At 37.1% G+C, this 14,845-nt stretch overlaps 1 protein-coding gene across 3 annotated transcripts; it reads right to left on the reverse strand.

Moving 5' to 3' along the window:
* Positions 1-278: 278 nt before the first annotated feature.
* On the reverse strand, positions 279-9,854 carry LOC137737097 (clathrin interactor EPSIN 2). Of its 3 annotated transcripts, none has more exons than XM_088682317.1 (14): positions 9,548-9,807; positions 9,057-9,180; positions 8,774-8,825; positions 8,566-8,645; positions 8,405-8,483; positions 8,031-8,114; positions 7,663-7,808; positions 6,890-7,249; positions 5,874-5,915; positions 5,483-5,575; positions 5,205-5,386; positions 2,275-2,510; positions 1,274-2,195; positions 279-1,180 (listed from the first exon to the last, which is right to left on the reverse strand). In XM_088682317.1, exons 2-14 carry the CDS (start codon positions 9,089-9,091, stop codon positions 726-728), a joined length of 2,766 nt encoding a protein of 921 aa, XP_088538443.1. In that variant the 5' UTR covers positions 9,092-9,180; positions 9,548-9,807; the 3' UTR covers positions 279-725. The 3 variants fall into 3 exon arrangements, with proteins under 3 accessions (XP_088538443.1, XP_068332566.2, XP_068332564.2); XM_068476465.2 differs by having other exon boundaries at positions 2,275-2,492; positions 9,548-9,738; XM_068476463.2 differs by lacking the exon at positions 5,874-5,915 and having other exon boundaries at positions 9,548-9,854.
* Between the last annotated feature and the right edge of the window lie 4,991 nt (positions 9,855-14,845).

The raw sequence follows: 14,845 nt of genomic DNA on the forward strand, positions 1-14,845 counted from the left end.
AATTGTGCGAGGCACATAACTTGTGTTTGGAGTTATTCTTGTCATTTGAAATGCCATTTTATTGGATAGATTTACGAAGGTTTAGTTAATGTCGAGCAATGGATGCTTCAAAATTGGTAAACTAACTAAAGAATTTGTGCCTAACATAATAACATTTGCGACGAACTTCCAAAACTTAGATATCTTGGTTTTTTTCGTTCCAAATTTGTCTATCACACCTCTTCTGTTTTGCGCATACCGATATACAAAACTAGAGGAACAAAAAGAACATGAGAAAGTTGAAGAATGAATCAACGCTTATTGGTTTGTGTCCGTAGCCAAAGCTTATTGGTTTGTGTCCGTAGCCAAACTTCGCTATAAATGTTGCACCATCTGCCAAAAAGAATATATCTGATAAAAAGAAGAGAAACGATAACCTGATAATTGTTATCCCCCACTACTACACAAACAAGACAACAGCCCTGATGAAACCAGCTAGGCAATGCACCTATAGACAACACTCTCTTGTGACCCATAAGAAACGCATAGTTACAAAGACGATGAACGGAAATTTACATCACATGGGGCCGCACAAAATTACACAACTTTTGTTTCAAAATACAACCTTCTATACCAAATATTGGTCTAGATGTGAATTGTGATAGAATTTAATAGTAAAAACCGGGCTTCGCATTCCATTCTTATCCACCTCAAATCAAACATGAATTAACTTACTTTTGTCAATTTCATCGGTAGCCGCCATATGGCTGCTGAGGATAACCACCTGCGCCCATCATGGGGTTATAACCACTAGGCATGTTTGAACCAGGAGGTAATCCGGTTTGCCTTTGCATCCCCATGCCCATATTCATTCCCATTCCCATGTTCGTCCCCATACCCATGGGTTGATTCGTGCCACCATAGCCCCCCATGCCCATACCACCACCTGGACCGTGGCCCATACCCATACCCATGCCCGGACCAGGACCCATCCCCACGCCCATACCCGAACCCACCATTGCGTTTGGTGGCGCCCTAAGAACACTTGCACCTGCACGGCCAATTCCAGAACCAGATCCCATGGCTTTACCCATGTTAATAGTGGATGTTGCAGGAGTTGACGGCTGCTTCTCCATCCTCTTTTCCTTCCGATTAATGGAATCAAAATCAATTCCAATATCATTCAATGGGTTAATTTTAGCTGCAAATGAAAAAACAAAACAAAAGCTGTTGTAAAACACACAAAAAACATAGATAGTTAATAAACAAGTTGAAGAAGAGACATAGCCCTCACCTCCAGATATATTTAAATTAACTAGGCCTCTGCTGAGCGTATCAGCCCAAACTGCTGACTTAGTTTCAAACTTGCTGTCTTTAGGTGGTTGAGCAACTATAGCAAGTGCCCCTGTTGAAGATGACAGTGGTTGCTGGGAACCCATTGAGGTGTTTGGCCCTGTTTGTGAAAAAACGTTGCCCAGAACATCACTGTTATGTTGCGAACCTCGTCCAGATGGAGCTTGATGAGCGGCCTGTGAAGCTACTGAACCGACAGAACCTTGTTGTGGATGGAAGTTCCCCCCACTAAGCTGTGCAGCCGGTCCATTATGAGCATGAGGAGGCATGTAACCTCCCTGTTGTGAAAAGAAGTTTCCGCCGTTGGGAGCTGAAAATCCACCTTGTTGTGAAATGATATTTCCATTGTTAAACTGTGCAGTAGGTCCTGTTGGAGTTTGTGGAGCTCCATGTAAAGTGATGGGAGCTGTAGGCCCTTCCTGTGATGGAAAACCCCCACCACTGTGTTGTCCAGCAAATCCAGTTTGATTATGAGGGACTACAGATCCTGGCTGTGCATGAAAATTTCCATACATATTAGTACTTGGCTGTGGATGCTGACCTGTTGGACCTGAAAAGGATTGCTGTGAAGGTCCGGTAGGTGGCAGAATATCAGCGAGAATATCCATGTTGTTGTGTTCAGTAGAGAGCTCTTGAGAAACAAATTGCGAGTCTGTTGGAGTCTGAACACTGGAAACACCAGATAAAGAATAACTTGCAGCAGAAAATGAATCCCCAAAGGGAAAGTTGGAAGCTGTATCTACACTCTGGTTCATGGTTGGTGTGAAAGAGTCTGTGGATGTGGAAGTGTGTGGCTGAGGTTGGACTGCCTCACTGGAAGGTAGAGCTTTGAAAGGGGAGTCACCGAATGGATCTTCAAATGACTGCATTGAAGGAGAACACTTTTAATCCAAGAAGCAGCATGTCACTGGAGAAGTTATTTTAATAGCAAAAAATGCCTACCTGATTCATAACATTAGACGCTGATGGAGTTGCTGCAAATGTGGTTGCAGAACTAGAGTTTACAAGGGGATCAGCTTCAAATGTAGCAGTAGAAGATGTAGTCGGTACAATGGCCAATGCATTTGAAGAGAATGAGTCAGAAAGGGAACCTAGTAAGTCCATCTCAACATTGTTTGATGTAGCCGGGGCTGCTTGGACAGCTGGGGCAGCTTGGGCAGCTGAAGCAGCTGGGGCAGCTGTTAAAAGAAAGACAATGTGAGTTTCTCATAGTGCTGCATTTCAATCACAAACATAAACGTAACTAAAATCTCACAGCTAGTCCGTTAAAGGTCAAAGAACATTTTTATCAAAACAACCTGCTTGCAAAAGGTTACCAAGATAGTAAATGATCTTTTTTCCAGGATAACAACATATAAGAAATGATCTGGTTTTATACTCAGGAGCATAAACTAACATACGAAAAAATACACTGTTACATGAGACCTTTGTTCTCTGTATCAACAGGGTGTACATAGAAACCTATACTACCTTCCACTCAACAGTATTAGGATATTAAGGACAACCAGTACAAATTGCAGCTCAGACATACTAGCTCATAAAAGGATGCTAAAACCCTACTTAATATTAAACGAAGAGGAGGCTGTCGACAATAATTTGACAATGCCCAATAATGCCCAATGTTACCACCGCCACTGCACTCACCCTAAGTTAATAACCATAATGTCTCCACAACTACTATAACATATCATTATACCACAAAGTATTGTCATTAGCTCCACCACCTCCGCAGCTCCTGCTGATTATAAGACATCTCATGCGCATTTTGTTCATTTAATGAAAATTAACTAAACAAAGGGAACGTGCAAATTTTCTCATGTATAACAGAAACTGTGGGCATCAAGGAATGCAAAAAAAGAATAGATAGATATGAAACGGGTTTCTTCAAGATTATTATCTAGGAGAATAGAGATTACTATATGAATCATAATGAAATAGAAAAAAGAACCGCATGGAACTGGTCAACCAGTCAATTAACAATTGTGCAAATGTGCTTCACAGATTAAAATTACGTTAGATAAATATCAACTTATTGTATGTGAGTCACATAGACGGTCATCAATCAAGATCAATGTATTAAAAGGCGGAGCCGTAGGCGAGGTGTTCCATGGATACCCCACCTAGGCGTGAGGCAAAGCCTCATTGGACCCAAATAACTTGATATATATTGCATATATAATTATATATAGTATAATACTTTGTAAAACAAATATAATTATAAATAAGCCAAAGATAATATCGTCTGCTTCATTACTAAGTGTAGTTGTACTTGGAAATTATGTCATATAGTCTTAAAATGTTGTAATTATTTATTTTATTGTAAGCAATTATAGTGAACTTCAAGAGAAATAAGGCTGAGTGGCCACAATTATAGGGAGTTTCAAAGGAAATAAAGGCAGAATGTCGCAATTAAAGGCAATTCAAAAGGAAATAAAGGCTAAGTGGAGCTATTATAGGGAATTTAAAATGAAATAAAGATTGAGTGGAGCAATTATTATAAGGAATTTGAAGGAAATAATGGCTGAGTGGAGTAGTTATAGGAAATTTCAAGAGAAATAAATCTTGGCTAATCAAAATGGTAGGTGGCAGAATCTGAATGGGCAATAATTAATAAAAAACAAAAAAAATAATAAAGAGTTAGAGTTAGATTTTGCCACTAGGATTTGGAGAGAGAAACCTTCTCTCCTTCTTCTCTGAAACTAGAACGGCACACAGAGGAATGGTAGAAACAGAGGAACAGCAGAAATAGACCTGGATTTGGAAAGAAAAAACGCCCAACTGAATGCCTGGGCGCACCTCGGCGACGCCTTACGCCTACCCCCACAAAACAGAGGCAAAAACCCAGCAGCCCCACTTCCAAGGGCGCCTAGGCACGCCCCGAGGCTAGTTTTTTAAAACACTGTTCAATATCAAGCTTTGGGCCATGTACAGCCAATGTTTTCACATTTCACTTGCTTGACCATCTTCAACAACCGATTAAAATGCAAGCACATCAAATCCGTTCGGAGAATCAACCATCTCCAGTGACTTAGGAGTTAGGAAAATTAGTAGTGTGTATTCATACCACATGCTTTAGCCCAATGATACTCATCGACACTGAGCAAACAATGACTTAGGACAGCATCGCATGGCTGAAATAAGGGCTTTTAGGAGGATTATTTAAAATGAAAAGGAGTATTAGAGTTTAGGGTTTACAAGGCTTTGGATGAAAAAAAATTAGTGTTTTGTTTGGGAATTTTATGACCTGGGAAAGGTCAAGGGAAGTGAACAGAGTATAGGAAACAGTGACCAAGAATAAAACTTTTGACTTGAATTGTAGGGTTTCCAACAGTAGGTTGAATTAGGGTTTCAAGAATAGGGTACTTAGCATTTTAAAGGGGTTGATCGAGGTGTGAAACACTGAACAGGTAACTAAACAAGGAGAAAAAGATTCAATAAGCATAACCACACCCGCTTCCAATGAATTATGTAATAACAAAAATCCTCCCAACTTCAAAAACCTCAGAAATGCAAATAAACCCTCACTAATAGCTTACTAATGAAAGATGCATTCTTATCAGAAAACAAAAAGAAAACCAGTCAGGCAATTGGAATCAGACAACTTAACCTGATTGCTTCCCCCTAGTCAACAATCAACATAAAAGAAAGTACCAAAGAATTCACGCAAAAGAAACTATAAAAGAGTAGGGTTTAGTAGCAGATGTCCCATGTCACTTGAATGGGGCCAATCAAATACACCGGTCCTGACATGTGCAACAAACAACTCACAATAAAGAATGTTTGAGCTATATTCATTAAATACACATTTATAGCACATTCTTCAGCAGTTTGTACTGGGATAAAGCATAAACATGCATACAGGACTTACTAACCTGAAACCGAACCAAATGTATTGCCTGAAACAGAACCACGTGGATCAAATTCATCTGAAGGCTCCACTTCCTGCTTCGCAGGCGATGCAGAAGCAACAAGAACACTGGTCACTTGGCTTGGATTATTGCTTGAAGGTGAAGAAGAAGCTCTAGGAGCAGAAGCTGCTGCAGTTTCACCACCCCTGTAATCAAGAAATATTAACTGATTGAGCTAACGCATAAAATAGGAAGAAAACAAAATGAGTGAATCAAATTCTTTATTTCAGACAAATTCATACCTTTCATTGTGAACAGGACTTTGAGATTCACTTACAACCTCCTCATAACTAGGAGGAGCCCCAATGTTTTGTTCAGAATATTTCCTACTTAGCCTGCCAAAAATGAATAATATTGTTATTGGGAATTGGCAATGTTCTGGAATGCTCTGATGAAATTACAATATATTACTAATCATTACTTTGTTTTTATTACCTAAGTCTTTAATATTTCTTCGTATGAGGCATATGTGTATACATATACAGATCTCTATACCCATAAAAAAACAATCAACTTGTTCAACTTAAGGATCTTTAAAATTTTAATATTTGGATTTAATCATTGTTCATGTCCAATGTAAAGGAACCACAGACCCAAGAATATATTTCAAGCACATGTCCACTAATGAGTTACCTTCCATCCTGAGATTGGTCATCAGTTTTAGCACCACTAACACTGCAATGAGGATACATAAATAATAAACAATGAATTTCCCATTTAGGTTAAGTAATAAGCAATGTTCTAAAAGGCGCTAGGTGCTATTCGGGGTGACGGGTAGTGCCTAGGGGCCTCGGTGTTTGGGAAACATAAATTGCAACATAAAAGTGATATACAAATTATAAAGTACTAGAACATATTCAAAACATGGGGAACATGCATATAATGTGTTTCATCCAAGTATCCAACAAGCCCCTTACAACTTATTTAAACATAAAATACAAAATGCAAGTTATCTAATTTCTATTTGAAAGAGAGTTCCAACCCTAACCAATTTTCTTAAAAAAAATTTAAAGCTAAAAAAGTCACAAAACTGCCAGCCCTAGATCCAACTAGACTTGCCTAGTCGGGCTAGACAGGGGCCTAGGCTAGGCGCCCTTTATTACTTTTTAAACGCCTAGGCATTAATCGGGACGGTGGCCAGCCGCCTAGCGCCTTGGCCAGGACTTTTAGAACACTGGTAGTAAGCAAACGATCAAGACTACAGCCTCAACTGTACAAATATTTAAAAAAAAAAAAAGAAAAAAAAAAAAACATAAAACATAAAAAAAATAAAAATAAAAAAAAATAAAAAAAAAAAAGCATCCAAAGAATTTTGGCATGTACAAATATGCACTTCCACTTTTGACGCATTAATATGGAAAAGTTATCTTTGGTACTTTATTTCGTGCTGAAAACATATATTTTAACAGTAATATTCTCTAAAGCGGAACCATCACAAAAATGAATCAATTAAATAAAATAAAAACAAGAGAATATAATTGTTACATAACAAATCTGCCTTCTCAATGTTCAAGAAAATAGCTAAGTTGACTTCCTCAAAATAGAGTACAAGATAACCTAAACAAAATACATGCCACCAAGAAAATCAAAATGGTTCTTAATCACATACTAGTAATGATTCAAAATTATCAACAGAAAAAGATCATTACCGAGAGGAATATTGACCATCATCATCAATTGAACGCTCCCTCTCTCTATCAGAGCTTCTACTTCTAGAGCCATGAGGGTAATCATCAACACTTCGACTTCTTCCTCGATAATCATCATCCCTGGAACCTTCTCTCCCGTTGCGTTCATCATATTCTCTGCCATAACGATCTCCATCACGACTGTACCGGTCATCATCCCTATAGCCCCATTCTCGTTCCCTCCCATAGCCATTCCTATCTTCATCCCTGCCTCCATAGCGGCCTTCATAACGATCATCGTCATATTTGTCACCATATCCTCCTAGACTTGAATGGGAACCAGGCCTATACATTCCACCTGTCGATGATGTATTACGAAACCTGTTGGATATACAAATCAGTCAGAAACTCCTTTCATTAGAACTTCCTGTAAAGGATGAACCAGTATAGTTTTACAACATTACTCCTTTTACTTTGCTTATACATATAGATCTACAAAAAATACTACTTTTCTCTCTTACACCTAGCTCTAGAATCCAAAGTGGTGAAACACTATAAAATCATTGTTTGAAATGTTACTGCCACTACTCAAATAACAGTTAATACTGTAAAGCAATAAAGAAACTTCAAGACTTCGGAAATTTAACATTTTAAAAACTAGAGTGAAGATACTTTTTTTGATCCTAATGGCATGGGATGCTTATATAAAAACTAACATTAAAATAAGAAAAAAAGAATTCAAGAAATGTAAAAGGTAGATATCAAAACAAAGCCCCTTCTGAGAGAATGCTTACTTGTCCCTGTTAGCAGCTGCTTTCTGTCTAACCTCAATTATCCTTTCTTTGTCATTGACAAGAGCCACAAGACTCAGAGACTTCTTTCTGACATTACTTCCCTGATCCCTTCCACTGGAATCAATGTATTGAAAATCGGATAATGTCTGTTTCAGGAAAAAAGTACTGGTTCAGTAAGCTCGATAAACAAGTCGATGGGTAATCCAATGGGGTTGCCCAAGTGGCGTGTGGTGGGTAAAAGGGTTATTATTAAGACATGCCAAGGGTTCCATCCCTTCCCAATACTCCAAAACAACTATTTCATCTCTTTGCGATTATCAGAAAAATGAATGATGATATGAATCTTGGAAACAAAGGGCAGTAGTTACCGATATTTGATATGCATGCTCCTTGATATCATCGATGACACGGTCTGACCCATGACCCACCATGTATTCCAAGACAATTAAAGCCTGATTTTAAGCACAAATATTATATGAACAACATGTCAACACAGAAGTAAACAAACCTCACCATAGTACAAGATGCATGTGAAAGCTAAAAAAAATAAAATTAAAAAAAAAATACAGTGACGGTGATAATAGGAGATACCCATACATTACATGGAGATGGAAGGGGACAAGAGAGGGAGCGAGACTAAGAGACAGACACAGACACATAGATAGAAAGCAAAAGAGAGAGAATCCTAAACAATGTGTATCTGCTGCAAATAACTACAACAAAGTACATAGAGATGACAAACCTTGTAAACATGCCTCCAGTTCTTTCCAGTATCACTTAGCCGCTTCCAAATGATGGGCATGATCATCTGGTATTCATGACTGCACAATTGGTCGGGAATGAATTTCTTTTGAAGATAATAATTGATACAAAGAAACCATAAAAAGAAACTGTCAAACTTACTAGTTTCGGGTTGCCAGTGCAATGTCGGCAAGAAGTGATCCATGAGGACCCCAGGGCTCATTACTAGTAGCATCAAGAACCTAAATTGGAGAGAGAGTGGTGTGAGTTGATGAGAGTGAGCGTGAGAGAGAGAGAAATGGACTACACCTAAGGCAGTTATGTTGATTAACCAACCTACTTTTGCAGAGCTAACAAAAAAGAAAACTACCTTCTGTTCTATTCCAGGAACTTTCAGCACTTTCTTGTTCACCTCTCTCTTTCTGCAAGAACGCAACAAACAACAGCAGTTTAGCGTTTTGGCTACAAAACATACGGGAAAAGTATTTTTTTTTTATCAACATGGTAAAAAAAAAAAATTCAGAATTCGTAATGATGTACCAAAAAAGATCACATATTAACAAGTACATAGGAAGATTATTATCAAAGCACTACAAAATTGAGAAAAACACGTAGCAATCAACTTAAAGTGATGAACACGATTTAAGACTTACAAGTCCCTAACAGTTTGATCAAAGACTTTCTTCATCGTAGCACGATTTCCGAATCTATAGTAACAAACAACAGCAGCAAATCCGCGATCCAATTAAACGAATATCGCCTCTTAGGAACCTTCACCTGCACGAAGCATCAATTCAGTTCAAAGAAGACAAGGATCATAAAAAATTTCTGGACCTAATAACAGAATGTGCCTCAGATCAATCAAATTGAGACTCAAATTATTTCATCGAATACAGAAATGGATGGCAAATTTGAATCAACGTTATACGTTGCAAATTAACAAACATATATATATTGAAAACCCAAATAATAATTTGACCCATAAAAGAACTATTAATTGGGAAAAAAATCGAATTTGAAATCAAATTTACAAATAAGCAGAGCTGAATCAAAGCAAATATGAACAGAGGGAACGAATTAGATCTGAAACAGAGACAAATCAAGAAAATTAAGGAGAACCAGATCTAAATGGAAGGAAACCTACCTGATCCAATTGAAATGATTATTGGGTCCCCAAAAAAATGGTGAAAAAAGAATAAGAAATGGATCCGGTACAGATAAAGGGAGGTGAAGGAGGAGGATCAGATAGAGAGAGAGTAAGAGAGAGAGGAGAGAGGAGAGCTCCTGAATTCCCTGAGCTGTTTTTTTGGTAATTGTCCTTCTTCTTTGAACAAGAAAAGAGAAAGAGGGAAGAAGAGAGATCTATTGAAGAGTTTTGGCTATCGGCTTTGGCTTTTGGATTTTTTGGGTTTTTTGTGTTAATGATTTGCTATTGGCATTAAAACAAATTCATTTTGTATTTTAAATTTTTTATAATTAAAAATAAAAATACATTTGTAAAAAATATAAAATAAAATTTTTGAAAGACTAAATAATTACTTTCCTGTTTTAAACAATTATAAAAAGGAGAAAGTCGATATTTATATTTTAAACTACACAAAGAAGGTGGACATAAATTAAATGTTTTAAAAATTCTTTTTTATTTTCTTTTTTTTATATACCGTGGTTATTAACCACTTATTGTAGATTACTTTTATTTTCTCTTGTATAAATAAATTAATCCATATTGATAGGAATTATGATATAATTTAGAGGGGAAAATGAAATGGAATGGAAATTAGCGTAATGACAAAAAGACAACGCAATTTTACATGCAGCGATTCATGGACAGTCGTCCCCCCTCTTATTTTTCTTTATGTTTTTTAGGCTTATTTTTTTTTTGTATGTCCATGAAACTCAAAATTAGTCCCCATTCCCCTAAAACAAAAATATTTTCAGTTTGCAATTGAAACTCAATATTCATTCCACTTTGCTTATTTTTCGTCCATTCCGTAAAAAATGCTGACGGGGAAGGAATTTTGCTTATGTGGTTGTCCAATTGCCATAAACGAAAATGGTAATTTTGTCAAATCATCATCTCCTTCCTTCTTGAAGGAACCCACGAATTTGACACCTAAGGGCTGGTTTGGTATTACTGTGCTTTGAAAAAAAAAAAAAACTGCTTCTGCTGTGTTGTGAGAATAAGCAGCAGAGTGTTTGGTAAACTTTTTTGTAAAAGTGCTTTTGGAAAAAAAAAAAAAAAAAAAAAAAAACCAGTATTATAGTCTTTGGTAAACTTTTATATAAAACAGATCTAACTGTGTGAAATGACCAAAAATGGTATAATACTAGATGTGCCATTAATTTAATTTTCTTAACAAATAAGTGTGAATTACTAAATATACTTTATTTTTAAAAGAAAAATATTTATAAACTTTATCTTAAACATATAATCTAACGTTTAACAAGAAATCATAACAGTATTCAACATATAATCCAACATTTATGCTGCTTTTCAGCTTTTTTTTCAAAGCTTATTTTTGCTACTTCACATTTTTAACTTTTTTTCATCCAAAACTGTAAAAATAAGTTGCTTTTAACTATTTACCAAACACCTTTTTGAGCTTAGCTTTTTTTATACCCATTTTTTATAAAAGCACCGCAATACCAAACTAGCACTAAATATATCGATCTTAAGCTGAAAATAAAGCACAAAGGTTCCCAAATTCGCATTGCATCCCCAAATCTCCGATTTGGAGTCCCATATCCTAATTTGTGTTCGATTTTCTTCCTTTTTTTTATTTTTTTGGGAAAAATGCTTCTTCACTTTTATTACAAACTAAAACATACACATAAGCAAACCCAAGGCCCAAACAACACACATAAACAAGCAAAACACGGGCCCAAAAAACAAACTACAAAGGGCCAACCAGAAGTTGAAGCCCAAAACGCACAAAAGACCATAAACACTAGAAAGTTCTACACCAGTCGCTGCCGATCGCGAATCGACCAAGTCCTTGTCCATAGCCAAGCATTGCCAGTGTAATTGCAGGATCTCACGTCAATGAATGTCCCGAGCATAGCCACAAAGAAAGGATAGCCATCAAGTGGTCGGAAGAAGCCAATTATCAGGATGAAGTTTGTGGCAACCCACAAACAACACTGCCAGAAAATGCAGAGATAGTGAGAAGGTGGTGGTGTTGAACACCTGAGCCGGTGGGAACACCGGAACTCTACACACCATCTTGAAGTACCGCAACAAATCGCGATTTTGAAGCGGTTGCAGATCGGAGCAAAGATGAACAAGGAGGAACGTCGCTGAGGGTAGAAAGAAATGGCCAGATCGGAAATGAGAGCAGGGGAGAAAAGGAAGAAGCATCGGAAAAAGTAAAAAGAAAATAAGAAGTAGAAAAGAAAGAGGAACTGGAAGAGAAGGGAAAAGGAGGAGAAAACAAAAAGAGGAAGGGAGAATAGGCGATTGACTCCAGCCAAAGCCAGAGTCAACGCCGGAGAAGGTGGGCAAGATGAAGACCCTCACCAAGACGTAGTGGGGGAAGAAGCTCTCACAGAAGGAGAGAAGGTCTCTCATAGAGGAAAGAAGGTGCTTTTACCAAACCATCTTATAATTTTGATTTGTTCGATTTCTTCCTTTTGCACCATTTTCAGAGCCAAATCACCTCCCACTCTGAAATCCAATGAAACAGATTGAATGAGTTTCTACAACAAATGATTTTGATTTTCTTCAATTTCTCACTGTCGAATTCTTGTATCTTTAGAGGAGGCATTAAACGTATATGAAGTAGTGGCTGTTCAACACCCAGAAGTGTGAAACTTGTGGATTGCTCTGTTTTCTCTTTTGCTATTTATGATGTTGAGGACCCAAACTATTGAATTAGGTTTACAGTTGGAAGGGACAAAGGTTTATTAGGTTCCTTTGGTTATAGTTTAGTGGGAGGATTGTTGAGAAGATTAATCTCATATTGGAAAGAAAAATAGTACTTGCATGTGCTTATAAGTAATTGAACTACTTTTCATTTTACCAATTAGTTTGATGGTGGAACTTCAACTTTCTCCATGGTATTAAAGTACGTTGTCTTGCATGTAGAGCCGAAAGGCCACATGCACACCACATCCCCTGATTTATGTTTTCTACGTGTTAGGCTTGAAAATTTTCCACACGTGAGGGAGTGCATTGAACATCAATCTCACATAGGATAAGAAGGGACCTTGTAAGTGCTTATAAGTAAATTGAGTTGTTCCTCTTATTGCCAATTGATTTTATGGTGGAGCCTCAACTTTCTTCGAAGATGATTTGTATGGTGTAGCACTTGTAATGGCTTTTGTTGAAAGTTAGAGTAGGATGATGATTTCTTCAACCAATTTATTGTAGTAATTCCCTTGTATTGATTAGTTTTTTCTGAACTGTTATGGTAAGAATTTTTTGGTTAAATCGATTGTTAGAATTTTCATAGTCTTGGCCTTAGATACCTAGAAAAGCACTGGGAGTTAATCTCATGTTAAAGTTGTGAAATAGTTATAAACTCTTTCATCGAATCTCATGGCATGAAACAAATATCTACTTGTCAACCTGTCACAATTTCTAATATCTAAGCATGATGTCGATCGCTCCCTAGAAGCTAATGAATTTTCCATTTGAAACTAATGGAACTGAAAAGAAATACTTTTGGCCACTTAGTACTACGGTCTAGTGGTATTCCTCCTCATTTGTAAGTGAGAGATTTTATTTTCGATTCTCACCAAAAGCAAATTTGAACCACATTATTGTTAGCCCATTGTGAGGCTAAAGCCCATCATCTCTCCTTAGTGTAGATAATATCGTTTGTTAAAAAAAAAAAAAAAAAAAAAATCTTTCGACTTTTTGCACCATCTTGCAGCTATTTAAATAATAATTTTTTATAAATAAAAAATTATTATTGTGAAGAAAAATAAAAATTATATATTTTTTTAATTTAAGATGGAACCCTATTCTTTTCTAAAACTAACACAATAACATGCTCAGCCTAAACCTCCTAATCCTATCAAATGGATCTTGGACCCTACCTTTCTCCACGGTGATCCCCAAATACCATATAGGATGGATTACTAAATTATCTTTTTACGCCATTATATTTGGCCGCATTTGATGAATTGGATAGAAAATAATTAAACTAGAGCGAGTTTGAAAGTTCAAAGTGACGGTATTTTTGTTTCATGAGGAGAAGTAAGATTAATTTTGAGTAATAAAGGGCATGCAAAAAATAAGCCTTTTTTGTTTTTAAGGGTGCCTTTTTTCCCATCGTTAACATTCACTAGACTAGACTGGACTAACAGTTCGTGTAGTCTTGTGTTTGGTATAGCAAGAGACTAATTTAAATGACGCTAGGTCCAACTCACCTCGACTTCAAGCCTCACTAAGCGTCACTAGCTAATCCCGTCTGAAAGCTTGGTATTAGCTAGGAATAAGTCACTGCCTCTGTTCTTCCTAGAACCCCACGACCCATGACCATAGAGCTTGCATTGCGAGGGAGTGCAGAACCACCCAGAACCCCTTAAAATCTTAAAATTAGAACCACCCAAATAGAAAACTCGTCATAGTTACCAACAGAATCGGGAGAGAGAGAAGGGTTTGAACAAATAGATTTAGATGGGAAAACAAATAAAAGCGAGAGAGGTTGTTAGATGGGAAACTCACCATGGCCGCCGACGAAATTGGGGTTCATTAAAGGATCAAAAAGGGGATTGAGATGAGGAATCATTCGGGTTTTTGGTGAGAAATGGAAATTTGGGAAAGGAAAAAAAACTTAGGAATTGAAAATTGAAAGGGGAAAATGGACAGATAAATATGGGGGTTGGAATAGAGAGTTCTAGATATGAAAAGAAAGAATAAAAAAAGAAAACAAAAAACAGATGTAGGGGGATTTTGGAGTTCTAGAAAATGAAACATTGTATTAAAGTGTGATTGTGTAAATCCCAGGTTAGATTTGATACTAGTTATTCTTCCCTATTATTACTTGGGAGCTCGCTAGCAGACAATGCGGGTATAGGCTTGAAGCGTTGGCAGCTATTGCACTTTTGAACAAATTTCTTAGTGTCTTGATGCACAGTGGGCCAGTAGTAGCCGGCGTTGAAGACATTTTGTGCTAAGGATCGGCCTTCTAAATGGTTTCCATAAACGTCTTCATGGATTAAGCTCATAACTTTCAAATCGTTGGGAGGCGTTAGGTAGCGAAGATATAGGTCTAAAAATGATATTTGGACAAGAATGCCGTTCCACATGTAGTAGCGTGTTGCCTTTATTTGTATCTTTCTAGCTTCTAATCTTTTTGCAGGGAGTGTCTCATTGACTAGGTAGTCAATGAATGGATCTTGCCAGCTTGGGGTTGTATTGACTTGTAACACCTCAATTACTGGTTCTTCTTCTATGTTTGGCTTTCCCAAGTACTTGATCGGGATGTAGCGTCTG

The sequence above is a fragment of the Pyrus communis genome, chromosome 13 (assembly GCF_041283825.1).
Source record: "Pyrus communis isolate YQ-2024b chromosome 13, ASM4128382v1, whole genome shotgun sequence".
Lineage (NCBI taxonomy): Eukaryota > Viridiplantae > Streptophyta > Magnoliopsida > Rosales > Rosaceae > Pyrus > Pyrus communis.

Excerpts from the sequence above, each read along its gene's own strand:
- LOC137737097 (XM_088682317.1), bottom strand. The coding sequence starts at position 9,091 with ATGAAGAAAGTCTTTGATCAAACTGTTAGGGACTT. Across the intron at positions 8,646-8,773 it reads TTCCTGGAATAGAACAGAAG|GTTCTTGATGCTACTAGTAA; the intron begins GTAGTTTTCTTT and ends TCTCCAATTTAG. Across the intron at positions 7,809-8,030 it reads AGCATGCATATCAAATATCG|ACATTATCCGATTTTCAATA; the intron begins GTAACTACTGCC and ends TTCCTGAAACAG.